The 25,094-nt window shown below is 62.3% G+C and overlaps 1 protein-coding gene and 1 long non-coding RNA gene across 8 annotated transcripts; one reads left to right on the forward strand and one right to left on the reverse strand.

Annotated features, from left to right (window-relative positions):
* Positions 1-138: 138 nt before the first annotated feature.
* Positions 139-20,483, reverse strand: Parvg (parvin gamma). 6 transcript variants are annotated; one of them, XM_071609412.1, is made up of 13 exons: positions 20,318-20,483; positions 18,750-18,845; positions 16,425-16,489; positions 14,989-15,091; positions 14,118-14,258; positions 13,022-13,137; positions 12,064-12,122; positions 10,272-10,294; positions 9,307-9,365; positions 9,081-9,149; positions 7,338-7,454; positions 2,344-2,416; positions 139-1,932 (listed from the first exon to the last, which is right to left on the reverse strand). In XM_071609412.1, exons 2-13 carry the CDS (start codon positions 18,826-18,828, stop codon positions 1,823-1,825), a joined length of 1,014 nt encoding a protein of 337 aa, XP_071465513.1. In that variant the 5' UTR covers positions 18,829-18,845; positions 20,318-20,483; the 3' UTR covers positions 139-1,822. The 6 variants fall into 6 exon arrangements, with proteins under 6 accessions (XP_071465513.1, XP_071465509.1, XP_071465508.1 ...); XM_071609408.1 differs by having other exon boundaries at positions 9,325-9,365; positions 20,318-20,400; XM_071609407.1 differs by having other exon boundaries at positions 7,353-7,454; positions 20,318-20,400.
* Positions 20,484-20,562: 79 nt separating this feature from the next.
* Positions 20,563-22,875, forward strand: LOC139705141 (uncharacterized). Of its 2 annotated transcripts, none has more exons than XR_011706996.1 (2): positions 20,563-21,009; positions 21,464-22,875. It is a non-coding gene; the product is annotated as an uncharacterized lncRNA (long non-coding RNA). The 2 variants fall into 2 exon arrangements; XR_011706997.1 differs by having other exon boundaries at positions 21,962-22,875.
* Positions 22,876-25,094: the final 2,219 nt, after the last annotated feature.

The raw sequence follows: 25,094 nt of genomic DNA on the forward strand, positions 1-25,094 counted from the left end.
AAAAGGCCACAGTCATGGTAACTCCGTGGGTAAATGCCAGGCTTCCTTCTCAGTTTTTCAAAATCTCTTTTAAAGACATTGACTTTTTAAAGCAAAAATAATATATCATGAAATAGATAACATATCCGCACGACAGTGTTTTCAGCAAGAAAAGGCGATGCGTTTATTGATAAAAGAAACTTTGCATAAAAACCCAGCAGATTTGTGCAAAGGAAAAGAAACCATCCACAAAAGCCTACACCCTCTCTGGTGCATTTATATTTAAATTCTAGAAAAGGTAAATCGATGGGGACAGAAGGCAGATTGGCAGTTTCCAGGGCTAGGACTTGGGAAAGGGGCTGGCTCGAGGGCTCTTGTGAGTGGTGGGACTGTTCCCTGCCTCCATCTTCCTGGGGTTACGTGACTCTATGCTTTCGTGGAGACTCATCAGACTGGGTGGTTCCATTGGGAGATTTTACCAACTGTGGGTCCCTTAGTGAAGCTACAAAGACTTGATTTTCGTGTGTGTGTGGTGCTGGGGATGGAACCCAGGGCTCGGCACGTGCCAGGCCCACGCTCCTCCCTTTCCAGCAGGTTCTGAGGCAGGGTCCCACTGCATGGCCACAGCTGGCCTTCAACTTTGGATCCTTCTGCCTCAGCCTCCTGAGGAGCTGGGATTACATCATCAGGCCTGGCTGAAAAAAATCAATTTTTAATAATTATCTTAAAAATCTGCTGTCCAGCAGAGCCAGGTGAAGACTTGGAGTGGCCACGTGGAGCCAGCCTGCTGGACATGAGGCCTGGACCCAGGACGGGGCGTGGATTTGGGGCATTCACCCATGAAGCCTGGTGTAGACGGGGTGAGAGGCATCAGGGGTTCCAGGAGGGGAGCCTCTCATGGAGGGGACCTAGCCTGGCTCCTCAGAGGGGGACACTCCTGGAATAGGAGAGGGACATGTTCCAGAGGCAGAAGGATGTGGAGAGATGAAGAGGGGTCATCGGACGGGGCTGTGAGCCCCCGGGCCCCCTCCCCATTCCCAGCTCCCACGTCACCTCCTGCAGGACGTCCTCCTGAGCCCCCAGCTGATGGGTGGGGGGCCTGGCCCAGCCAGCCCCTGCTCCACAGCCCTCCCCAGAGCAACGCCATTCACCTGTGTCCTGGAAGCTTCTCTCTCCAGGGGGGCTCGGCCAGGGCGGGGAGCGTGGGGAGGAGCCAGCTGCTCCCACCCGAGGGCAGCTCCGGGGCCTCTAAAGCCGGTCCTGGAGGGGACAGCTGTGCCCAGCTCTCCTCTGAGTTTCTCACCCTTTGAGGAGGACGCTCCCTGGGGACAGACGGGAGCTGAACCATGGGAATGTCTGCTGCGTGACTTTTGGGCAAATCCACAGCCGCGGCTGTAGGGGTGTCGCGGCCTGGATTCTTGGGCATGCACCGAGGCGGCTTCCGGAGCAACAGGCTCGTTGTCTTTGGAGCCACAACTCCTGCCCCTGGCGGGGGGTGTCCTGGGCTGTCACCCCGAGTGGGGGCAGACGGGCAGCAGAATGTGCAGAGCCTCGGACCTCGGCTGTCGGTCCTGACCCCCGAGAGCAGAGGGCATTGCTGGGTTCCTGCTGCCCAGGACCCCCCGGCTCTGAAGCCCCAGGAACACTGTAGTTAGAATCCCTGAGCCAGGCAGGGGTTGGCCTCAAGGGACCCCACCTGGTGGGCTCAGGCTGTTCATGTGGCGCAGACGGCAGTGGGGTGGCTCAGACAGGAACTTGCTGGGCTGAGGGGGTCCCTCGGCCGGACCCTCCAGCAGAGTCCAGATGGCGGGTTGTCAAGCACCGCGCTGGGGCCAGGTGACGGCTAGTGCAGGGTGCCACAGGGGGTCCCGTCTGCGCTGGCCTTGAGCTTGTGCTTGCAGAACAGGCTGTAGAGCACCCGCAGCGTGCTCTTGGGGTCCTTGTTCACAATGTCTGCAGGCCAGAGGGGCAGGCAGCTGGTCAGCCCAGGGGGCAGGGTGACCCCGACCCGGGCTCCTAGGGGCCCAGTCGTCGGCACTAAGGCTGCAGAAACCAGGAGGCCTGAGGGCCAGGTCCCATCCTGTGACACGGGTCCTCCTGCTGCCCAGGCCTCCCTTCTCCCCCCTTGTCCCTCCAGCACAGCACCCTCGGGATCTGCCTTCTCCAGGACAGCCTGTCCCCAGGGACGGAGGCCCCTGCCCGCCTGGGACCCCTCCACCAGGACGGACAGAGGCGGTGGCCACAGAGACCTCCTGGGAAACCCTGCAGGATCCCTCACCCAGCACGGCTCGTCCCCCGTCCTGTGTCCCCTCTGGGGCTGCTCCCTAAGGCTGGACCCTGGGGAAGGGGGCCCAGCATGCTCACCTTCAGGGCTGACGGGGTGGCTGAGCAGGCCCGCGTCCCTCAGCAGCTCCAGGGCCAGGGTGACATTGTGCACCTAGGACAAGAAGGCCCCTCAGACGTCAGCTGCCCTGGGGCAGCTCCAGGCCCGCCGTCACCCAGCGTCATTCTCGTCCACCCCAGGGCCGAGTCCCTGAGAACTGGGGTCAAGGGTGCTCCCGCAGGCCCAGAGCTCAGTCCCCAGCCCCCCGCAGGCCAGCTGGGGGTGGGTGCCACACCACACCCCCGAGCAAGGCCTCCAGGGCAGGAGGACCCCGAGCAGCCGTGGGGGTCGGGCGGCTTCGGGTGGAGGTGACTCCTGCAGGTGAGTCGGCCGGGTGAGGGGACCCGGCCAGGGAAAGCAGAAGGGCGCTGCTGCCTGCAGGTCCACTGCGGGGGCTGGACATCCTGTTTCTGCCCAGCCGGGCCTGGTGCCATCCCCTTCCCACTGACCGGGCCATCCTGCCCCACCACAGCCCCAGACCAGCCAGTTCCTGTGGCAATCCCGTGGGGGCCAGGAGGCCAGGAGGCCAGGGTGGCCGAGTCCCAGGTGAACAAGGCCCCACGAGGCTCACCCGGGGCACCAGCCTGCCCAGGCCGCTCCCGGTCACCCCCTGGTGGACAGCTGGGACCTGGCTTAGATGTTTGTCCCCCTCCCAAGTGTGTGGCCTGGGACAAGTCCCACGTCCTGGGGGGGCCTTGGGTTCCTTGCGGTGGGGGTAGCGCGTCTGTCTGTCCAGGCGGCTGTGGGGATGGAGGGAGATGGAGGCAGATCGGGCACAGCCAGGCTGGAGGCCGGTGACAGCCCCGCGGCAGGAGCGCCAGCCAGCCCTGCTCCGCCCGCGAGGGCCACCGTCAAGCAGCAAAGGGGCCGAGCAGCTGAGACGGGCGAGTCCAGGACGTGACAGGAGCGTGGCCAGGTGGACAGGCTGTCCTCTCCTCGGCTGGTCAAGAGGACACGAGGCCATCCCACAGAGCAGGGCCCCAGGCAGGGCACGGAGCAGAGGTCTGAGTGTCCCCCCGAGCTCTGCCACTTGTCCTGGTCACTGGCCCAGGTCTCCCCTAGGCTGGAGCACTCTGGGAAGCGAGGCTTCCACGGTCCCTCTTGTCCACTCTGCCCCTGAACCTTATTCACAGGCTGCACAGAGAGTAAAGGACCTGCTCTCCCCCCGGAAGTCCTGCCTCTGATCTACCTGATGAGCCGGCATCTCCCGGAAACAGGATTCACGATGTATCTGCAGCCAAATTGTTTTGGAAATTATTGGGTTGAACAAAATGATGTTCAGTGGCACATGGCTGTAATGCCAGAGACTCAGGAGGCTGAGAAAGGAGGTCTCAAGTCTGAGGCCAGCCTCAGAACTTAGCAAGATCCTGCCTCAAAATAAAAAGGGCTGCGATAAGGACAGAAAGTTTCCTCGAGCTAGACAAAGGCGCCATAAACAGACGTTGGAGAAAAGATGGCCTCTTCAAATGGTGCTGGGAAAACTGGAAATCCATATGTACCCAAATGAAATCAAACCCCTCTCCTCCTGCACAAAACTCAACACAAAGTGGATCAAGGACCCAGGCACTAGAACAGAGACCCTGCGCCCGAGTCCTCACCACGGCAGCTTAGGATCTGAGCTCCTCAACAAGACCCCTAAAGTGCAAGAAGTAAAATCGAGAATCAACAAATGGGATGGGTTCCAGGCTTCTTCACGGCCAAGGGAGCCGCCAAGGTCAAGGAGAGAGCCCCCAGGACGGGAGAAAAGCCTGGCCACGCGCACCTCAGAGAGCGCACTGTTCCCAGGGTACACAAGGAACTCAAGAAACCCAACACCAAAACCCCAAATAACCCCATCAATAAACGGGCTAAGGAAGGAACAGACACCGCACAGAAGAAGAGATGCAATCGCTCAACAAGTCCGTGGAAAACGTCCAACTCCTCTAGCAATTAGAGAAACGAGATCAAAACCACACCGAGATTCCATCTCACTCGACTGAGAACGGCAAAACCATCAAGGACACAAGTAACAGTAAGTGTTGGCGGGGATGTAGGGGAAAAGGGACACTCACACTTTGCTGGTGGGACTGCAAATTGGTGCAGCCACTATGGAAAGCAGGATGGAGAGTCCTCGGAAAACTTGGCATGTACCAAGGAGCTATCCTACTCCTTGGTCTATACTTAAAATCAGCATAGTACAGGGACGCAGCCACATGGATGTTTACAGCAGCTGGATTCCTAATAGCCAAGCTATGGAACCAACCTAGGTGCCCTTCAACAGATGAGTGGAGGGATAAATTGTCCATATACACAATGGAACAGTACTCAGCCATAAAGGAGAATGAACTTGTGGCACTTGCTGGTGAGTGGACGGAACTGGAGACTACCATGCTAAGTGAAATAAGCCAGTCCCCAAAAAACTAAAGGCAAATGTTCTCTCTGATATGCAGATGCTGACTCACAATAAGGGGGCAGGGATAGAAATTCACTGGATTAGACAAAGAGGAATGAATGCAAGGGAGGGAGGAGGGCGATAGGAGAGACAGTAGAATGAACAGGACATAACTTGGTTCTATGTTCGTATGTGAAGACACGACCAGAGAAACTCCACATCATGTTCTACCACAAGAACGGGAAGTTAGACTCCATGTGCGTAAGGTACGTCAAAATACACTCTATGTCATGTGGACTAAAGAGAGTAAATTTTTAAAAAGGGCTGGGGTAGCTCAGTGGTAGAGTGCCCCCGAGTTTAAAAAAAACGAAGTCCTTCCTGCAGGACTTCTCAGAGCCTTGAAGGCTAACGTGTATCATGAAGCTTCAAGATTACGTCCCCAGGTTACCCGATCGATCACAGAACGCACTCGTCACAAGCACATCGTGGGATTCACGGTTTGGAAACTTTGCTCGATTCACTTATTTTAAAAATATTTGTTGAGCATCGACTATGAGCTGGCCGTGCAACTGGGGCTGGAAACAGACCAGCTCCTGATCCTCCTGGGGCTTAGGCTTGGGAGGACACGGCCTCTCCCGCCCCTTCACGCCCCGCTGACCACCCCTTCAGTAGTGGTGACATTAAAAATGATCACATTTGCTTCCTGGTCACATTCTCCCTCCATAATGCTCATTCTGAAGCAAAACGCGTCTCCTGGAGGAGATGACCCGGGCCCCGGAATGGCCCCCAGGCCCCCCCAGCCCACCCTCTCCTCTGTGCACAGTTTGAGATGGAGACGGTAGAACCCTGCTGTCCCACGGGCCGAGGGCCTTCGGGACAGGGGGGCGCAGTCAGGTCTCCCAGGGAGAGATAATTGGGAGGGGCCCCAGACTCCTGGCTCCCGGGCCTTGATTTCTGTAGAGCAAATGGTCACCTCTGTCCCTCCGTCCCCAGCTTCTATTCCTGCACTGAGTGACGATCTCACAGACACCGTGGGCACGAAGGTTGTGATAATGAAAACTCCAATCTTGAGGGCCACTCGGCCGAGATCACAATCCCCCAGGTGTCCCACATTCCAGAAGGGACGCTGTCACCTGTCTCCAGATGGGGACTCCGGCCTTTGGGGCACTCGGTCCTGCAGCTGAGGCTTCCTGGCTGTGCCCGGAGGAATCGTCCCTGGGGTCTGGGCTAAGAGGCTGCCACATGTCCCTACGTCCTGGCTGGTTCTGAGGCCGGGGGTCTGGCCAGGTGGCTGTGCACGGGAGGCTGGACGTGGCCCTCCTGGGTAACTGGGGTTTGGGGCCTGCAACACCCCGGCACAGGGCACCTGCCGTCCCCAGAACCTCAGCCCCAGGGACAGGACAGGAGCCAGTGCTGTCCAGAGTCCCTTCCCGAGGGCTCCTCAGCTGCAGGAGTCCCGCCCTCTCCCCCTCAGCTGTCCCCTCCTTGTCCACACTTCAACGTCCTGTCTTCCAGACGTGGGACCGGCAACCCCCTGGGCCCTCCGAGTCCCTGTCCCCAGGAAAGACCCGGAGAAGCAGCTTGGGCTCTGGAGACGGCAGCTCAGATGGCAGCTCAGCCTCCGTCCCCAAGGGCTGGGTGCCTTGGCCAGGCCACTGCCCCTCCCTGACCCTGGTTTCCTCCCCTGGGGCAGAGGTGGGAATCGTCCCTAACCAGAGTCCACCGTGGAGAGGGTGCCCACCGCAGCGAGCCCACCGCAGAGCCTGCGTGGGACACACCTGCAGGGAGCCCGCGTCCCCTGAGGCCAAAGGCTGGCTCAGCTGGCCTCGTCTCTGCCTTTGCAGAGGAAAGCACGGCCCCTGGCCACCGGAAAGGAGCTTAGGCGCCCACGGGGCCCACGGCCGGCGGCTGCAGAGCACAGGCCCTGGGCTGCCCCCCAACCTGGACTAAGGACTAAGACAGAGTCCCTCCCAGGCCACCTGGGCCCCGCACACAGCCCTCCCGGAGGGAACTGGAATGTCCCCCTCCTGTCACCCCAGCCTGGGCTGCAGCAAGCCGGCCCTAAGGAGCTTCCTGCGCCCCTGGACCCCGCCTCTCCCGCCCTGACACACCACGCTGACCCCCCTTCAGGCCCTCGCTGCTGCCGGTGCCACCAACCCCACACTCCATGGTGGCCCTGGGGACCGTGATCCTGGGGGACTATGTGGGTCCTTGAGGGCCGGGGCCGTGTTGGGCTGTGTCCTTCCCCCAGCGCAGGGCCCCGGGGCAGGAGGGGCCGAGTGGGGCTGAGAAGAGAGGCTGCGTGGGTGGGCAGGAGTGGACGGAAGCACAGGGTGGGGGGCTGGGGGATAGCTGAATGGACAGGCGGCAAGACAGGCAGACGGGGGGTGGACAGAGGGGTAGGTGGGCTGATGGGTGGTGGGAAACGATGGTGGGAGGGTGGGTGAGTGGACAGTGGGTGGGTGGGTAGATGGGTGGGGGGTGGCCAGGCTGACCTATGGACAGAATTCCCCTTCGTCCTTTGCTTCTCCTGGAGGTGGACAGGCACAGGCTGGCAGGCCAGTGCGGCAGACCTGTTCACCCAGAGGCTGACCCCTGACGAACCTCTGGAAGGCTCACCATTTCTGCAGGAGAGCTCGGGGTGAGGTAGAACTCCTTTAGGTGCAGGAAGAAGCCTTCCAGTTGTCCAATCAGCAGGAGCAGGATGACTCCGTCTGCAAACTATAAAGGAAGAGCTGGAGGCCTGTGTGGGACACATGACGTCAGGGGGAAGCCCCCGTGTCTTTAATAGGCTGTGTGGCCCTGAGGAATTTGCCCAACCTCTCTGAGCCTCAAGATCTTCTTGAGAGATGGGGAAGACATTCCCAACTGCGCAGGGTTAAAGCTGTATAAAGTCGTTCTGGGCTGCCTGGTACATAGTACATGCTCAATAAAAGGAACAACTTTTAAATTGGCTATGAAATAGCCTCAGGTCAGTTTTTGAATAACAGATTCAGGAACTTCAGAATCACCAGGGAGAACAGTTGAGGGTAGAATTATTCCAGTAGGAAAGTCAGGAAGGGCACACTGGGCCCCGCTTGCTGGCTGCCACACGTGTATCCCTGTTCATTCCCTCTGTACGTTCAGAGATAAAGCTGTCCTTGCTGCCACCAGCTTGTCATATGCTAATACAACCCACAAATCTCTTCAAAGACACAGAACGCTAGATCAGATCCTGGAGGAAAAACCTCCGCTCCCGTCAGTAATGGAATTTCCTCCCATCAAGTCGGTTCTGATGTCGTTAACTGGGCCTGAATCTTTCCTATGACTGCCCCTGGCTGTGCAGGGGGAATGCCGGGACTTGGCACCCACTGTATGCAGCAGTCTCTCGAGGCCACCTGTACAGGCCGTAATTTTCCAAACACCACTGTTTTACCAAGGAAGAAATAGGGATGGAACAGGTAAAATGTAAACCTAAGAGATCATCCTGCTCACACCCATAGATATGATAAATCCTCACAGGACTCATTTATCCACAGTGCACCAGGAAACCTGCTAAGCACCGAAGCTCACCAGCTCACATGTGGCGTCTATGAGGTCAGTGTCCTGCACCTTTATAAGAAGAGGAGCCTCAGGTTCAGAGCGGTCCAGTAACTAACTCAAGGTCACACAGCTAACGTGGAGGTGTGCTCGGGGCCCGAGGAGCATGGGTGGCAGGCAGTTTGGGAATACAGGTCCTTCCGGCTTCGAAGCCTGGTATTTCCACCCTATACATCACCACGCCATGCGCAAACCTCATGTGGCCACCATGTGGCGTGGCCCTGAGCCCAACCTGAGCACTGAGCTGCCGTGTCAGGTCCCCAGGCTACTTAACCCGTGTGGCCTTGGAGGAGTCACGTAGCCTCACTGTGCCTCAAGGGTCCTCTGCAGGGTGAGGTGTCATCAGTTCCCAGCTGAGAGGTCCCGGGGGCTTGCAAGTTAATGCTGAGGGCGCCTGACTCGGGCGGGCACGTGGCGGGTGTCCTGGGCTGGGGCCCCTCCCCTCCCTGGCTAATGTCCACCAGAGTGCACGTGTGACCCTCGTGCTCTGGCTACGGTCCTCACAGGTGTGGTGCACCGAAGACCAGACCTCTCTCCACCTGCCTCTGTCACCAGCAGAGCCCAGGTGGCCCGAGCCCACACACCGGGGCCCGTTGCCACTGGAGTCCAGCAGGCTCCAGGGCCATCCTGAAGGCCAGGGGCTGGGGACCAGCTTTTCTGCTCCTCTGTCCCCTGTGCTCCAGGAACACTGAGGACACAGTGAGCTCCTGGGCCTGAGGAGCCCACCGGACCCCGGCCTTCCCTGCTCGGGGCGCTCCGGGTGCCCACCTGGGAATTGAGGCTCTGCACGGCCAGGCCCAGGCTTCGCAGCGAGTGGTTGACGAAGCTCACGATGGCCTGCGAGGAACAGCAAGGGCCACACCCGGGTTTGCCACCTTCCCGCTGGGGTGACAGAAAGCCCCCCAGCGCCTGGCGCCCAGCAGGAATGGAGGCCAGGCCTGCGTCCACCCTCCGCCCCGAGATTCCGCGGGTGGTAGGCCTTGGTGGCTCCTACCTCCTCCACAGCGCGCACCTTCTCTGGAGCCATCTTAAGGAGTTCATCAAGGACGTCCTCTGGAGACGGACGACAGACAGCTCGTTACCACGCGGCCATCTTCCAAGAAGCCGCGAATGTTTTCCCAGAAACCAGCCCAGACCGAGTGGCAGATTGATCTCAGAGTTCTTAAATGCAAGACCCGGGTCTGGGCCACGGCTCCCTGGCTGTTGTCCCCAGAGAGCGGCCCCACCCCTGCGTCTCAGTTTCCCTGTCTGTGCCCTACGGCTGGCCGGTGAGGCCTACGAGGTGGGGTCACTGCAGAAGGGGTGGCAGAAGGTAAAGGGGGTGGCAGGTGTGCACCTGGCCTGGGGACAGCTGCAGGACTCAGTGAATGGGGTCCTCCACAGTGGGCTCCTTGACCACCTGACTGCAACCTGGACCCTGCTCCTGTGTCCCACCCTACAGGTCCCTAAGGCAGCCATGGGTGCTGGCACCAGGCACACGAGTCTCCTCCCTGGCAGAGAGAGGATGTCACCTCCTCCCGAGTGTCTGCGCCTGTGGGGAGGCCAGCGCCCTCGGCAGCCCAATGCTTTCTATGGGGTCTGGGCACCAGAGGGCTCAGACCCTGGCTCCAGTTCAGGTGTCCCCTGTCCTCAGACTCATGTCCTTTGTGCTTGGTGGGTCGGTGAGTGGTGGATACGTGGGTGGGTGGGTGATGGGTGGGTGGGTGCCCGTGGGGTTGGGTGATGGGTGGGTGGGTGGATGGATGGAAGGAGGATGAACGATGGGTGGGTGGGGGGCAGTTACCCAGAGGAACCAACCAAGGGGTGGAGGAGTGAAGGGGGTCGAAGGACCCCTCGGTGACCTGCCCGTCACAAGGCATAGCCACAGGCCGAGCCCTCGCTGCTGAGCGCTGGGAAGCTCATGGGGAGGAGCTGATTCACATCAGATGGGAAAGGGCTGCTGTGTGGGGACCTACTCACCCGAAGGCTGGTCCTCGCCTGTGCTGAAGGGGAAGTTGTCAGAGGAAAAAAAAAAAAGTTAAAAAGAAAGTCTGCAGACCTGCCGTCTCCCCGTCGGGGCTGGGACGGGAAGGCCCAGGCCCATTTTCCACACCCGGAAACGCTGAGATTTTATTGTTTTGTGGTTCCGTTCTGTCGCGGGGACACACTGTCACAGAGACACACTGTCACAGAGCAAGGAGCACAGGGCGAGGCCCCCACGTGTGGGGGTGGGGAGGGAGCACCCCCAAGCCCAGCCCCCAGAGCTCCCGCTGTCCCAACTTCTCCCCAGAGCTAAGCGAGGCCCAGCAGGCCCCTCTTTTGTGTCTGGCTTCTCTCTCTCCCTTTTGTTGGTTTGGGCTTTTCTCTGATCCTGTTGAATTTCCAGCCCTGCCCTGGCCCCAAGAAGGGAGAGTGTCTGCGTCCAGGCCAGGCCAAAGCCCTCTGGCCACATCAAGCCCCGCCACAAGGGTGGGACCAGCAGCCAGGACCCACTGCGGCCAGGAGGGACAGATGCCCAGCTGCTGTTCACAGATTCCAGCTCAGCCACACACAGCCTGCCAGCAGCTTCGGTGGAGCCCAGGAGCCAGGGCCCCTGGCCAGGCCTCCCGAGTTCTCAGAGCTGGAGGGGAAGGCTCATCTGCGGTGGGTTTCAGCTGCTAAGTTTCAGGCAAACTCGTTACACAGCCGTCCATCAGCCAAAACCAAGAGGCTGGAAACCCTCGCCATCTCCCGGCAGCTGCCGTGTCACCAGCGGGACACCAACCGCTGTTCACCCGACGCGGCCTGGGTCCGAGCCAGCCTCCTGCAGAAGTTCTGAGGAGGACCCTCCACCAGCCGTGAGACGGGGGCCTGCCTGCTCCCTGCTGGCCCCACGCCCGTGGCCGCTCCCTTTGCTCCCTTCTGGGGGCCGTGGTCAGGGAGTTGCCTGGCCTGGGTGCAGGGGACCTTGCTTCCCTGGGGCGGGGACGGGGAAGGGGACAGGGCTGGAAATCTAACCATAGAATCTAAGAAAAATCACCCCAAACCAATAAAGTGGAGTGAGAGAGGCCAGACCCAGGACGACACGCGGCAGGGCCATGATGTTAGCAGAGACGGGGACTGGCTTCCCGCGGTCACTCCTCCCAGACCCGGGGAGAAGGCCTGGGGACAAGACGTGCGGCTAGAAGCCGAGACACTGGGCAGCCTCCTACTGGCCTGTGGGCTGCAGGCCGGCCAGGTCCAGCCCTCTGGCCACACCTGGGCCCTAGACAGAAGAGGCTCTGCTCAGACCAGCAAGGGACTGCGATTCCCTGGACAGAATCCATGTCCCAAACCTGGGGGCTGCCCACCAGGAGCAGGGCAGGGCGGCCAGGAGAGCTCAGGCCAGCTCTGGGAGCCACAGCAGGACTGAGGGCCCCTGGTGCGAGTGAGAGGGAGCCCCCGCAGAGAGGGACCCTCCATGGGCCGTATAGTCCCCTCCACCCACCAACGCCCATGCTGGCAGCCCCTCCCCCCACCTGCCCCTCCCCCTCACCTGCCCCTCACCTCACCTGCTCCTCCCCCCTCACCACCCCCTCCTCCCTCACCTACCCACTCCTCACCTGCCCCTCCTCCCTCATCTGCCCCTCCCCCTCACCTGCCCCTGCCCCTCACCTGCCCTCCCCCTTACCTACCCCTCCCCCCTCACCTGCCCCTCCCCCTCACCTGCCCCTCCCCCCTCACCAGCCCCTCCCCCTCACCACCCCCTCCTCCCTCCCCACACCCTCCCCCCCACCACCCCCTCCTCCCTCACCTGCGTTGGGTGGTGAGCTGCTCCAGGGACTTCCCTGACTTCAGGCCACTCTTCGTGCTCTAGGGAAGAAAGGAAGTGTGGAGAGACCCCAGGGAACTCTGGCCTCGGCCCACGCAGCCCTGGGGACCCAGCTGGCTCCGCCTGGCCCCCTCTCAGGGTGGCTCCTGAGCAGCCCTCCCACGGGGCCCAGTGGAACTGTCCTTCCCCATGGTCCCTGAGCCCAGGAGGCTGGGGACTGGCACTGCCTCATTCCCCGAGATTCCCGGTCTCAGGGGCCATGGACGGTGAAGGAGCCCGTCCGTGGTCACTCCTGGTTGTGGGTGCACAGAGCCTCGGGCTGCCCACCAGGGGGTTTTAATCAATGGACTTGGAAAAAGCAGGGCTGAGCCTGGCTGGATTGGGCCCAACTGGGTCATCTGTTCCGGGGCCACAAAGGCAGGCCTTGCTCACCCTGGGGCCCCGGGGTGGGGGCAGGAATCATGGGGGTGCTCAGAGCCTGCTGGGGAGAGAAGCCACGGACACCTGGAAGGCACCCTGGCCCAGCTGGAGTGGGTGACGAGAGGAGACCTTCCCCAAGGAGAGCGGGGCGTGGGCACGGCCAGGACTGGCCCATGAGAGGCGTCACCCAGGGCAGCACCCTGCCTCCGAGATGTGACGGCGCCAATGTCCCATGTGCTGTGAGTGGCCATCAGCTGGATCTTCCAGACAGCTGCTGGCCTCAGCCTCTGGGCAGGACCATCTGCTAAGATGGACCAGACTGGCCAGCCCAGGGCCCTCCTCCTGCCCAGCCCGGCCTCTGCAGCTGGCACCTGCCTGCTGTCCCGTGAGATGTGATATTTCTCACAACACCCTGGAACCCAGCCCAGCCCATCCCGCCTCAGGCAGCACCCAGCTCAGGGTGCCGAGAGCATCAAGGTGCTCCACCCTGTGTCCGAACACCTGGGGCAGGGCCAGTTACCTCGATGGTGACCACCTCCACCTGGACATTGCTTGGGAGGGGCACGCTGGGTTGGAAGTGCTTGGCCAGGGCCACGAGCAGGTGCAAGGTGGCCACCAGGTCCTTGTTGAAGATGGCTGGGGGGAGAGGAGTGTGGGTCATGCTGGGGGCCACCAGAGCCTGCAGCCTCGCGGACGCTTCCTCGCCACCAGGGCCCGTGGCAGAGCGAGGAGCCTGGGCCAGGCGCCGTGGGCAGGTGTGTGCCCAGGACACGGCCACCTCTGAGCTTCCAGTTCTTTTAAGTTTTTGTTGGGGGCTTGACATAGTGACTCTTTGGATTCTGCCAGTTGTCACAGCCCGAGGAGCACCAACCCCACCCACCATGCACCCTGAGGGTCCAGGGTGACGCAGCCACCCACGGGCCAGAGAGAGATGGGAGGTGCACATTCAGAACCTAGAATAGTCCCAAGCTCCCAGCACCCACTTCAGCAGTGACGGCGCCCTGAGGCCGCAGCCTTGGACAGTGGCTCACTGGTGTCTTCCTTGAAAACAGCGACTGCCCACGGCCAGGCCTCCTGGGACAGTCACCCTCAGATTTAGGCCGACTGACAACATTGTCAGTGTTGGTCACTGGGAGTGAGACTCCAGACCCCGTGGTGAGTGCAGGGCCTGCCACCCAACAGGCCTGGGTCCGGGGGTGAGTCACGTCGTCACCACCCAACCCTGGAGAGGCTGCCGGTCTCCTCCTGGCCTCAGTGTTCTCATCTGGAAATACGGGGAGAACCCGGCGCCAAGGGGACGCGGCAGGCTGTGCGGGTGGAGCTTAAATAAATCTGTGACTGGCGAGGCCAGGTGGCGGCGCCCCTGGACTCTGCTGCTGCGTCACTGTCCCGAGACTCGACCTTGGGCTTCTGGGGCAGTGACGCCCTTGGGGCTCTGGCCTGCCCCTCCACCTCCGGGCACCCTTCGTGCCTGCTGCCCAGGCTGCTCCAGGCCTCTGCTCCCTCCCTCCCGGGCAGGAGGCTGCGCGGCCTCTGGACAGATGCCAAGTCTCCGTGCAGAGGGCACCAGGCTGCCCTGCCCTCCCGCGCCCGGGCCTGGCTGAGGCCCCGCTCACCCTCCACGCTCCACTTGGCCTGCGGCTCCTCCACCTGCAGAGCCCGGTTCACGGCCCCCAGGACGACCTCCAGCTTGCGCCTCTGACTCGCGGCGGTCAGGGCGATCTCCTCCACCTGCAGCCTGAGTCCCGCCAGCTTCTCTGAGGCAGGGGAGGGTGGTGAGGGCCCGGGACGGTGGCAGGGCCATGGCTGAGCTGGGACAGCACAGGCCTGGGCACACTGGGGGCGCAGATCCCGGGACCTCACCAGAGCCTCCGCAGGCTGTGTTCCTCAGCCTCCTGGGAGAGCCCTGTCCACATGGGCCACCGTCTAAAGGGGCACTCACGCCATGTGGCATGAGCAGAGCACAGCCCTCCCAGCCCGCTGCCCACCGCACCCGGGCGCTGGCCCCCCAGCCTCCCACAGCAGACGCTTCATTTCCGCAGGGCAGTGTGGCCTGGTGGTTAAAGCCTACGCTCGAGGCTTGTCCCTGACCCCTCCCCACACACTGCTCTTCTAACTGTGAGGCTTTGGACAAGTCACCAGGCCCCTGGGAGCCTAGGGAGATGGCCCTGACCTCGGCACCCCTCCGACAGCTGGGCACCTCGCCCAGGGCGGCCTGTCCTCTCTCCAGCCCTCAGGGCAGCCCGAGGGTAGGTGCGGTGGGCTTCCTCATTAGCTCCCGGCCCCTAAAAACCAGCTGGTGCTCAGTAAATGCTGGCGAGGCGGGTGGTGCTGAGGGAGTTCAGCCCAGGGAGGCCCGGTCCCCAGCTCTGCCCCTGGGCTGCCCTCTCCCAGCTGGGGCCCTTCTAGGTAGGGCCCTGGAGGCCACCGTGGGTACAATGTCGGGGAAGGACGGTGTGGGGGCCCGCTGGTTGGGGAGCCACTCACGGAGCAGGTGGTGCAGGATGAGCCCGTCGAACATGTCCTCTTCCAGGCTGCGCACCACCACGTGCTCGGGGAGGAGGGCGGCGTTGATCCACTCCACCAGCACCTGAGGGCAGGGGACGCCCGGGTCACCCGCTGGCCGCAACCTCAGCCTGGTGGCTCCCCCCACCTGCCAGTGGGCCACCCTTCAAGGTCTGGCCAAGTCACCTCCTCTGCAGCCCCTGACCCCACACGCCAGGGTCACTCTGGGCTCCACAGACCCCCGATCTCTCCACCACACGAGAGCACCGAGGGTATCTGGGAAGGGGGGATGTCTGCCGGAACACGGGGCAGTGTGGGGTCAGCACTGACTGGAGCCCACTCCACAGCCAGGGAGGGCCTGCATCCTGACACAGGCACGGGCTGTCCCCCAGGCCCCCAGACTCCTGCGAGACTGCAAGTGGGACTTCTGGTTGCGTTCCCCCCGCTCTAGGCCGCCTGGTTGGGGGTGACATGTTACGGCTGGCACAGGGCGGGCACAGGGCTGCTGATGTCCTCCTCCAGCCCCACCCCAAGCTTCACCATGGAGGTGTCACTGGCCAGCTGCCCCCACAGCTCTGCCTGGGGCTGTCCCTGGAGGCCCAACCCTGTGGGGACAGGTCACAGCAGGCGATGATACGAGGCACCGGGTGGGACACTGGGGCCTCTGCACTGAGCTGACTCTTGGGACACAGGCTTGAGTCCCCATGGCCATGACCATCCGTCCCTCTCTGCGCTGGCCCCTTCCTTCCACATCTGGGATGACCCCCAACCCAAATCCACAGCTCACGACCAGCTTCCAGGGACCCAAACCCAGAAGGCTGTGGGCCAGGGGGGCTCTTCTCTAGGACCCAGGGCCAGCGGGCTGTGCGCGGTGGCAGGTGGGAAGGGGGGGGGGAAGGTCCACGGAGCCGCAGGGCACAGAAGGTGGAGGCCCGGGAGGCCGCCCTGGAGAAGGCCACAGACGGCTGCGCAGAGACTGGGGAAGGGGAGGCCCAGCCCACCAACGCCAGCCGGGCCAGCAGCAGGACCCATGGCCAAGCCGAGAACGAGAACGGGTGGCCCAGGCCCACACCCACCGGCCACCAGCTCCCCTCTGCCTTGGGTGGCCAAGTGGGAAATAGGACCAAGGCTGAGGGCCTGAATCAGACCGTAGCTATGTCACGGCGAGCTGGGCGGCCCACACAGTCTGCTACCTCTCCCTGGGACACAGGTGACAGAAGTCCCCATCGACAGTCTTGAGGTGGATGGGGTGTGCCAGGCACAGGTTGGCGCTCGGCCTTCAGCAGGTCTCCAGGGCCTACGGGTCCCCCCTGTCAGTCAGAGGCCAAGGAAGGGAGAGGGCAGCCCGCTGTCCCCAGGTGGAGGCAAGTGCCAGCAGGGGACGGACCCCCGAGCGCCGGTGCTGAGGGCTGTCCTACCTTTTGCAGTTCTTCAAACTTGGGGTCCTTCCGGGAACTGGGGGGCAGGTATTTCTTCTTTGCTCCTGGAAACAGAGGTGGGCATGATGCACGTGTGGGGCCCAGAGGAAGCCCGGCCACGGTCTCCCTGATGGTCACCGCAGAGCTGGGGCCTGGGCCCCGGGGGGCTTGTCCTGCACCTCACCTCGAACGCCCTCTGCTCAGGTCCCCCGCGAGCACCAGCTCAACCCCAGAGGCTGCGAGCTTTGTGTTTTGGGTCCTGCCTAAATTCAGAGTTTATTGCTTGTTTATGTGAAATTCAAACGTAACCGGGTGTCCTGCGCCTCATCTGGCAGCCCTGCCCTTCACTCTGGTGAAACCTCAGCTCACCCGGGGCCTCACCAGCTCCAAGGGCCACGGTGGACACTGCCCTGGCTGCCCGGCCGCGTCGGGCACTGAGACCAGCCCACGCCCTCTGAGGCCCCATGGCTCCCTCCTCTGAGGCCTCCATCAGCAGCTCCCCGGCATTTTAGACCCCAGGGCCCACAAGATGTGAGGCCTGCGGACCTCCAAGGTCAGCTGGCCCCGACATGTGGGGGACACGGAGTCAGCACACGGCCGCCGCGCCTGAGCTCACAGTGCAGCCTGGCCCCCGGGGACTGGCTAGAAACCCCAAACCCCCCCACACTTCCCAACCCCGAGGATCTCCTGGTGAGCAAGTGAGGGAAGGGTGGGTGGGAGAGTAGATGGAAGGAAGGAAGGAAAGATGGATGGGTGGTAGGTGGGTGGGTGGATGGGAGGGTGGATGGTAGGTAGATGGGTAGGTGGGTGGATGGGTAGATGGGTGATGGATGGTTAGATGGGTGATGGATGAATGGGTGGGTGGATGGGTAGATGGGTGGGTGATTGAGTGGATAGATAGATGGGTAGATGGATGGGTAGGTGGATGGGTGGGTAGGTGGGTAGATGGGTGGATAGGTGGGTGGATGGGTAGGTGGATGGGTGATTGAGTGGATGGATGGATGGGTAGATGGGTAGATGGATGGATGGGTGGGTGCATGGATGAGTGGGTGGGTGGATGGGTGATGTGTGGGTAGATGGGTGATGAATGGGTGATTGGGTAGATGGATGGATGGGTGGATGGGTGGGTGGGTGGGTGGGTGGGTGGATAGGAGGGTGAATGGTTGAGTGGGTGGGTGGATAGGTGGGTAGATGGGTGGGTGGGTGGGTGATGGGTGGATGTGGGACCGCCCTCCTGGAGCGGGTTCCCAGGATTCCTGATCATCTCGAGTCCTAGCTCTGTGTTGTGGAACTGTAGGTGTCTCTAAGTCAACTGTAAAACAGAAAGTAAATATTTATTTCAAGTTTCTAAGCCCTACCACCCAGCTCAGCCGTCTTCCTTGTGATGGTTTCCAGGCTCCGGGGCTCATAAACCAGGAGGGACAGCAGACAGACAGGAAGTTGGCCAGCTGACTGGGAACAGAGCCGTCCTTCCTTGGGGCCTGGCCCACCCACCCCCGGGACCCTCTTGGCACGGGGGTTCTCTCCCCCCGTGGCGCCCACGTTGCCAGCTGTGTTCACAGGGTCAGCGCTCTGCTGTCTTCTCCTGCTGTCCCCGCTGTCCTGGCCTGGCCTTGCCCAGTGCTTCTGCTGTGGGGACCGGCTCCGTCCTGGGCTCACCGAGGGCCCTTCCCCCCAGGCCAGGCCTGCCGCCTGGCGCGTGGCGGTGTGGGACTTTCCGTTTGGGCACACGGGCGTGCGCAGCGCTGTGTGCCTGGCAGTGTGCTGTTTGGGGCGACTTCTAGGAGGGAGACTTCAGGGGCCATGCTCACCCCCGCGGATGGGATCGCTGGGGTCCTATGCCCACCCACCTTTGGAAGAGACCCACTGTGTGAAGGGGCAGACCTACAGCCCCTCACCCTGCAGGCCACGGGACCCTGGGGAGGCGGCACGGCGTGGAGGGTGGACCCTGGGTCCTGCGGCCCCTCCTCGTCTGGGGGCCAGCTCCATCCTCACTAGCCGAGTTACAGGACATGGCTCCCCGGGCCTCAGGGTCCTCTTCTGTAAGAGGTGGCAATGGCACCCGCTCTTGGGAACAAAGCTCTGGGCAGAAGCTCTCAGCGCCAGCCGTGCTCGTTGGGCTGGCGCCAGCTTTAGCGGCACAGGAGGCCCTGCGGTGGGTGCAGAGGGCTGTGGAAGGTTCCAGAAGCAGAGCTGGGTCCAGCCTAGGTGAGGCAGAGGCAGGGCAGCAGCTTGGGAGCCCGGATGACCACCCAGGAAGCAGTCCCTTGTGACACAGACCCTCACCCTCGGCCCCGGCCGCAGCCCCCAGCCACTTGGGCGCACCTTGTGGGAGCTGCTCCTCCGTGGGCAGGGCCACCTCGCTGGGGAGCTGCAGTAGGTTGTACAGGGACTCTGGCTCCATCTTCTCTCTGGCTGGCCCTGGAGGACGCAGGGGACAGAGGGTGTCAAGTCCCAGAGCCCTAAACTCACTCTGTGCTTATCTATCATTTGCTCCTGCCCAGGAGGCTGGGGGGGGGGGCGTGGAGTTCAGCTCCAGGTGGACAGGTCACCATGAGGGCCCAGGTGAAGGGACGGGGTCCCGGGTGGGCAGGAGGCCTACGCACAGGATCGAGGACACACCAGGAAAGGTTTGTGGAGTGGGTCCTCCCCGCCCCCCACTGTGGGTGCCGAGCAGCCCTCCCAGGCCGGCAGGGCCCGGTGGGCTCCCCCTCCCCAGCAGCCGGCAGAGCCAGCTCAGCCAGTTCCTCAGAGCTCAGAACCCCCACCCCCGGCTCAGCAGGGGGCCGGCCTGCGTGTGGGCTGGCAGACGGCACTGATGGATGACATCCCAGATGTTAGCTCCTGCGGTGGAGCAGGCCAACGGGGCCCAGGGCCCAGGGCAGGCTGAGCAGAGGGGGCTGGAGGGAGGGGCCGAGCCCGAGCCCCCAGGCCGTCCCCACCCTGCAGCTTGGGTGGACCAGCAGGACTCTCCCAGCACCCCGGGCCTCTCAGGGAGCGAGGTCTCAGGACTCCTTGTTGTCACTGCTACGGGCCCTTCCGGTTCCCCAACCCTCTTCCTGTCTCTGGTTCCAGTTGCTGAGGGCCAGCAGCCTCCCCCCTCTCTCTCCAGCCCCTGCTCCCCCCCTTTCCAGACTCTCTCAGACAGCCGGGTGGGCAGGGCACCCACGGGGGTCCAGGCAGGGAGCCCCCACCTGCGCCCTGGGGAGGTAGGGGACTCGAGGGCCCTGGAACCCCCCTCTTTGGGCTCACAGTGGCCCTGCTCTGAAGTGGGGCAGGGGGCACTACACTGGCCCCACAATTCCCATGTCCAGGGGACACTCAGATGCAGCCTGGGCCACAGCTGCAAGAGGGGAAAAAGCCCTGGCCTGGGTTCCAGGCAGGCTCCTCCTCACGCTGGCTGTGTGACCTCAGACAAATCCCCTCCCCTCTCTGGTCCTCATTCATCTTGACAAGGAGGGGCTGGACTCAATGCTGGACCAAGGTGACTGAGGGGACACAGACGTGGACTGTCTCTGGTGGCCAGCAGCCCTGGGCAAGGCTCTCTTCTGCCCCAGCCTCAGTGGCTTCCCAGAAGGGGGGTCGCCTTTCTCCCCCAGGACTGCATGAAGCTGAGAGAGGCCAGGGGGGTCGGGGAACGTCTCCCTGGTACAGGGAGAGGCACAGCAGGGTCCCTGGAGTCTCAGCAGGTCCTCCGTGAGATGGGGAGGGGGTGAGGCAGCCTCTAGGCGCGATGGTGGGAGGGCCTCGGTGTTGACCTCTGCCCTCCCAGCCCGGGCGGCCTCAGCCAGGCGGGCTCCTTCCCAAGTGGCCCTGATCTGGCTCCCAGGCACGTGGACAGGCAGGGGTTCCAGCGGCCGAGGCCTTCCCCAGGCCCAGATGCAGGGACTCACCTGGCGCCTCCTGTACACGGGAGATCAGGCCTCCCCGAGGGTCCTCTGCTGCTGGGAGAGGCAGGTTCCGCTTCCTGGGCGGGTGGGTGGCCGGGGCCCTGCGGGGGCGGCAGGGGCCCTGCGCACTTCCTCTGGGGCCTGCTCTGCTGGTGGCGGTGGCCGCGGGGAGCTTCCTCCTCTGTGCTGAGGGCCAGGAGGGCGCTGGGAGGACCAGGCTGCAGGAGCCCACGGGAGCCCGGGCCCCACCACCAGCCTGGCTCCCAGCCCCGGCCTCGCAGGCACCTCCAACGGGGCATTTCCGACCTGACCTCCTCCCCTCCTGCGCCCAAACCAAGCCACTCCCTCCCCTCTCCCCACCTCCCAGGGGCAGCTTTTGAGGCCAGGACCTGCGGGGGGTGGGGGTCGGCATCCCACACCCCAGCCACCAGCAGACTGTCCCTCTGCTCCACCTCTGACCCCAGGCCTCCTCCCCTCCCCTGCACCTGCAAGTCCCAGGGTCCTCCAACCCTGCTGGCCACAGCTCCATCCTCTCCCCTGACCTCTCTGCCCTCCACCCTTCAGCCCTGCTGACCCCCTCCTGTTCCCTCGGTGTCCTACTTGGCAGCTCTGACTCTTCCCTGCCTGGAAGCCCTGCCTGGCTCTGCACTTGGACCTCGGTGCCCCCTCCTCCAGGAAGCCTCCTGCCCTCTCAGGTAGGTCCTCCCTGGGATTCTTACCAGGGCCCCTGAAGGCTCCTCGTCAGCCCCTCTCTCCCAGCTCTTGGCCTGTGACCACACTGTCGCTCAGCGGGGGCTGCAGGCTGCTGTTTGAGACAGGTCTCCACCTGGGGGCGGGGGTTCTGCAAGGGCAGGGCGGCTCTCTTTTGCCCGCTGGTGCCAAAGCCCAGAACAACCCACGCACAAGGTGGGCTCAAGGGATAAACTGGTGGCTACTATTGCTGAGGGGATGAGGGCAACTTCCTAGAGGGGACAGGGCCTTGGTGGCTGAACAGGAGTCTGCTGGTTAGAGACCCGGGAGGGACCCCGGAGGCCCTGGAAGCAGCACACACAGAGCCTCGGGGGGTTCGGGAGAGACCCCGGCACAGCGGGTTTGCCGGAGAACACCTGAGACCTGGGCTGGTCTCTGAGCTTAAATCTTCATGCCCAGATGGACTGTGAGTTTCCACAGTGACCGGCAACCATGCTGGGGACCAGGAGACCAGCCACCCTGTCTTGGCCAAGAGATCAGAGAAGTGGCCAGATCAGGCAGGCGGAAGAGCAGGGCAGAGGCAAGAGCAGGGAGGTGGGCATGAGGGTGACGACACGCAGGATCCCCGCTCATTCCCCCGACTGCTGAGGAGGAGACCGACGCGGTGGTGAGCGCGCTGAGTGCCCGGAACCTGCCGTGGAGCAGGGTCCACCATCAGCCCACACCAAGGAAGAAACCAGGGCTCCCCAACAGTCTGTGCCATTCCAAGGTCCCCGGGCAGGACTGGGGCTCACAAGGACCCAGGGAGAGAGAAAGCCCCATTGGGACCTGTGTCACGGGGGTTGGGAGAAGGCTCAGCCTGGCTCCGGGTCCCATGGTCCTGGTGGCAGCCTCTGAACCTGGATCCCGGCCCCAGCAGCACATCAGAGGGCTTCACCCACCTGCTTTCAAATGCAGGAATTGAAGGGCCTGGATGGGGGGACCCTGCACCCAGTGAAGAAGGTGGGAGAAGGCGGAGCCCCAGCTCAGCCGTGGGTGGGGCCCAGGGTCGGAGGGCCCAGGAAGGCCATTTCAGAAACTGCTCTGGGAGCCGCTGGAGAGAGCCTGACCTCCACCAGGGCCAGCTACTCCCTGGTGGGCAGGAATCCAGCTGAGACAGGACAGGTCACCAGACACAGCAGCAGGCACTGTGTCCTCCAGTTATGGAGAGAGGAGCTCTGCAGATGGCGGCCCTTGGGGGCCAACACGCTCCCCTGTGACTGCTCGGCTCTGAGTGGCGGTGAGGTCCCAGCTGCGCAGGGGAGCTGTGGCTTCCAAGGGGAGGACGGGAATTGGAGGACAGCAGGGCGAGCTGGCTTTTGATTGTAAACCAAAGGTTTAACACAAGAAAAGAGCCGTTCTGGGGCTTTAAATTCTCAGTTCAGCGCGGGCATGTTTAGAGCACCAGGGACTTTTGTGATGGCTCAGAAGGAACTCTTATCTCTTGGAGCGGCCGGGAGGACGGAGCTGAAAATCAGACGTGGGATCTAATCCTGTGTGATGTGGAATTAGGAAGCGGCTAAACCCGCAGCCGCTGAGCCTTCGGTGCGAAGGGCAGAAGGAAAGAAGGGGCGTTGGGAAGACAGAACAGTGGCTGCGAGGAGCCAGGCTCGAGCGTCAGGGGGACTCTTCTCAGCAGAAGCAGCCCTTCCCTGGGGGAGAACCACCGTGATGCCTTCCAGTGCCCCCAGCCTGGAGATGTCCCTTCCTCCCCTCCCCCACCCCATCACTCCCACAACCTGGGACATGTGTATTCCTGCGGTCAGTTCACACTGTCCTGGCTGGACCAGCAACAGGCCTGGCCTAAAAGTAGAGTGCTTTTTAAAAAAATTGCCAACGTTTGCTAATTTATGTCAGCAGAGGAGGTGGGAAAGGTGCAGGACTGGGTTTCAGGGGGGTCGGGAGCGGGCGTTGAAGGAGCTGCTGCCGCAGCGCGCTCGCAGGAGGGACTGGGCGCTGGGCGCTGGCAGGAGCCACCAGGGGCTCCACTGCTTGACAGTTGGTGGCTGAAAGTGGGCTCAGCCTGGTCAGTGCTGAGTGACGGGATGGTGGCGATTCCTGGAGGAGGGTCCAGAGGTCGCCCTGGGAAGTGCCGCAGTGACCGTCTCTGCAGCTTAGAAATGGCGTTGTGAGATGTGCCTGGGCTCCCTGAGCTCAGGGGGTTGGGGTCATTCCGAAATGCAGAGGCCGAGGAGCAGTGGCTGACCACACCCAGGGGACGACTAGGAGGCAGGAGGTGTGACCAGAGCCAGGCTTTTACTGATGATCTTGCAAGATGGGGCATCTGGGGGGCAGGCACGCCCAGGGCAGCGACTATTTCCTGGGGCGCAAGGTCCCCCCCAGATCCTCACTGGCCGAGTACCTTGCCGAGGTTTGACTGTCTCCTACTGGGTTATTCAAAGAGGTACCTCGAGTTGTCTCCCCGGGGAGTGAAGGACACAGTCACCTACAGACACGGTCAGCACAGCACGTCCACAGCAGCCCTGGGCCCTGTGTGCAGCGCTCAGCTAGCGAGCGATGCCCGTGATGGTGATGCCGAGTTCTGTTTCTGCAGGCGTTGAAGTTTGAACATCAGAAGGGAAACAACGCTGGGGCAAGCAAAGACAGCAAGTTTTATTTAAAGACTAGTGACACAGACTTCTCGGCAGGGAAGGGGACCCAGAGTTGGTATCCAAAGAAGTGGGCGTGTCCTGTGCCTTTATCAGTTTTAGATTCTCTTTGTCCTCTTCTCCTTGACCTCTCTCCACCCTGCGAGAACCCTCCTGGGGACGCGCTGAAAGGTGGGAAGCAAATGAGCCATGGGAAGGGCCGAGTGGTGGGCTGATTGCCGCAGGAAGGGAGCCCAGGAGGTGCTTCCTGAACGCCTTTTGGGAGGAACGGTTCAGGCAGGTAACCTTGGTAACGGGTGGGGGAAGGGCTCTGAGGCAGCAGCGTTCCCAGAGGCTGTCTCCGGACTCCCAGGCCAAATCAGCTTTCATCTCCCCTGTCTACAACCGGATCACCTGATCCCGTCTACACTGACTGCCTGTCCTTAATTCTGGCTTCACAAGCACATTTTGCTCCATCGAAGTACACACAGGAGAGCGGAGTCGGCAGGGAGAGCAGGCGCTTTCCTGCCCAGAGCTACGTAAACTGTGGGCGCTGAGATCTCATTGTGGAGAGACCACGTCAGCCCTCCTGGGGCCACCTGTCGTCAGCTGACGCCAGCCAGCCAGCCACGCGTGTGCAGGGCTCCCCTGGCCCTGGGGCAGTCAGAGCTCCCAGCTGGCTACTCATCCACAGCCCAGAGCCACTTCATCTGTCCATCAGTATGCCATGCAAACTCTGTCACTCTGCACGTGTTCCATGAGGTGACAAAGAGTGGGAGGCACTGTTCTGGATGCCTGGTGGGGACATGCTAATTTAGCCACCTGGAAACTCTCTGGGGACCTACTTGTCTGGCAACAGGGCTGAGCCCTCCCCAGTGAAGTTTCAGGAGCCTCACCTTGCATCTCTGACAACCAGCAAAGGTGCGGGGCTGGGGTGTGGCCCGGGGCACAGTGGCTGCCTAGCGGGCACAGGGCCTGCGGTTGACCCCAGCACCACCCAAAGGAGAGGCTCAGCGCTTGATGACAGAGACCCTCCGGATCTCAAAGGCAGCTCACTTGGGACCCTCCAGCCCTTGCTCAGAGTAACCTGCGGGGCTGCCCAGTGGTCCCAGCTCTGGAGGAAGTGCCCAGAGTCCTCCACCTGGCCCTGGTGACCCCGCTGCAAACATGAGAGGCAGACCAGGGGCTGAGGGGGGCCTCACAGCCCCTGGTTATTTCTGTGAGCTGGGGCACAGCTGGGGCCCCCGCCAGGACCCAGTTCCTGTTTTGCCGGATGCAGTCGGGAGGTGGCGTGTGAGAAAGCAAGCCTGCCCCACCCCACCCCACCGCGCTGCGCATCGAAAGGTGGAAGAAATGGCAACTTTTTATGTTGTGGGTTTTTCCCAACTAAAACGTCTTGAAGTAAATAAATTGCAGAGGTCTTCTCACTCATCTCCACCTAACTCAGAACCTGAGAACAAGGA

Source organism: Marmota flaviventris, chromosome 3, assembly GCF_047511675.1.
Source record: "Marmota flaviventris isolate mMarFla1 chromosome 3, mMarFla1.hap1, whole genome shotgun sequence".
Lineage (NCBI taxonomy): Eukaryota > Metazoa > Chordata > Mammalia > Rodentia > Sciuridae > Marmota > Marmota flaviventris.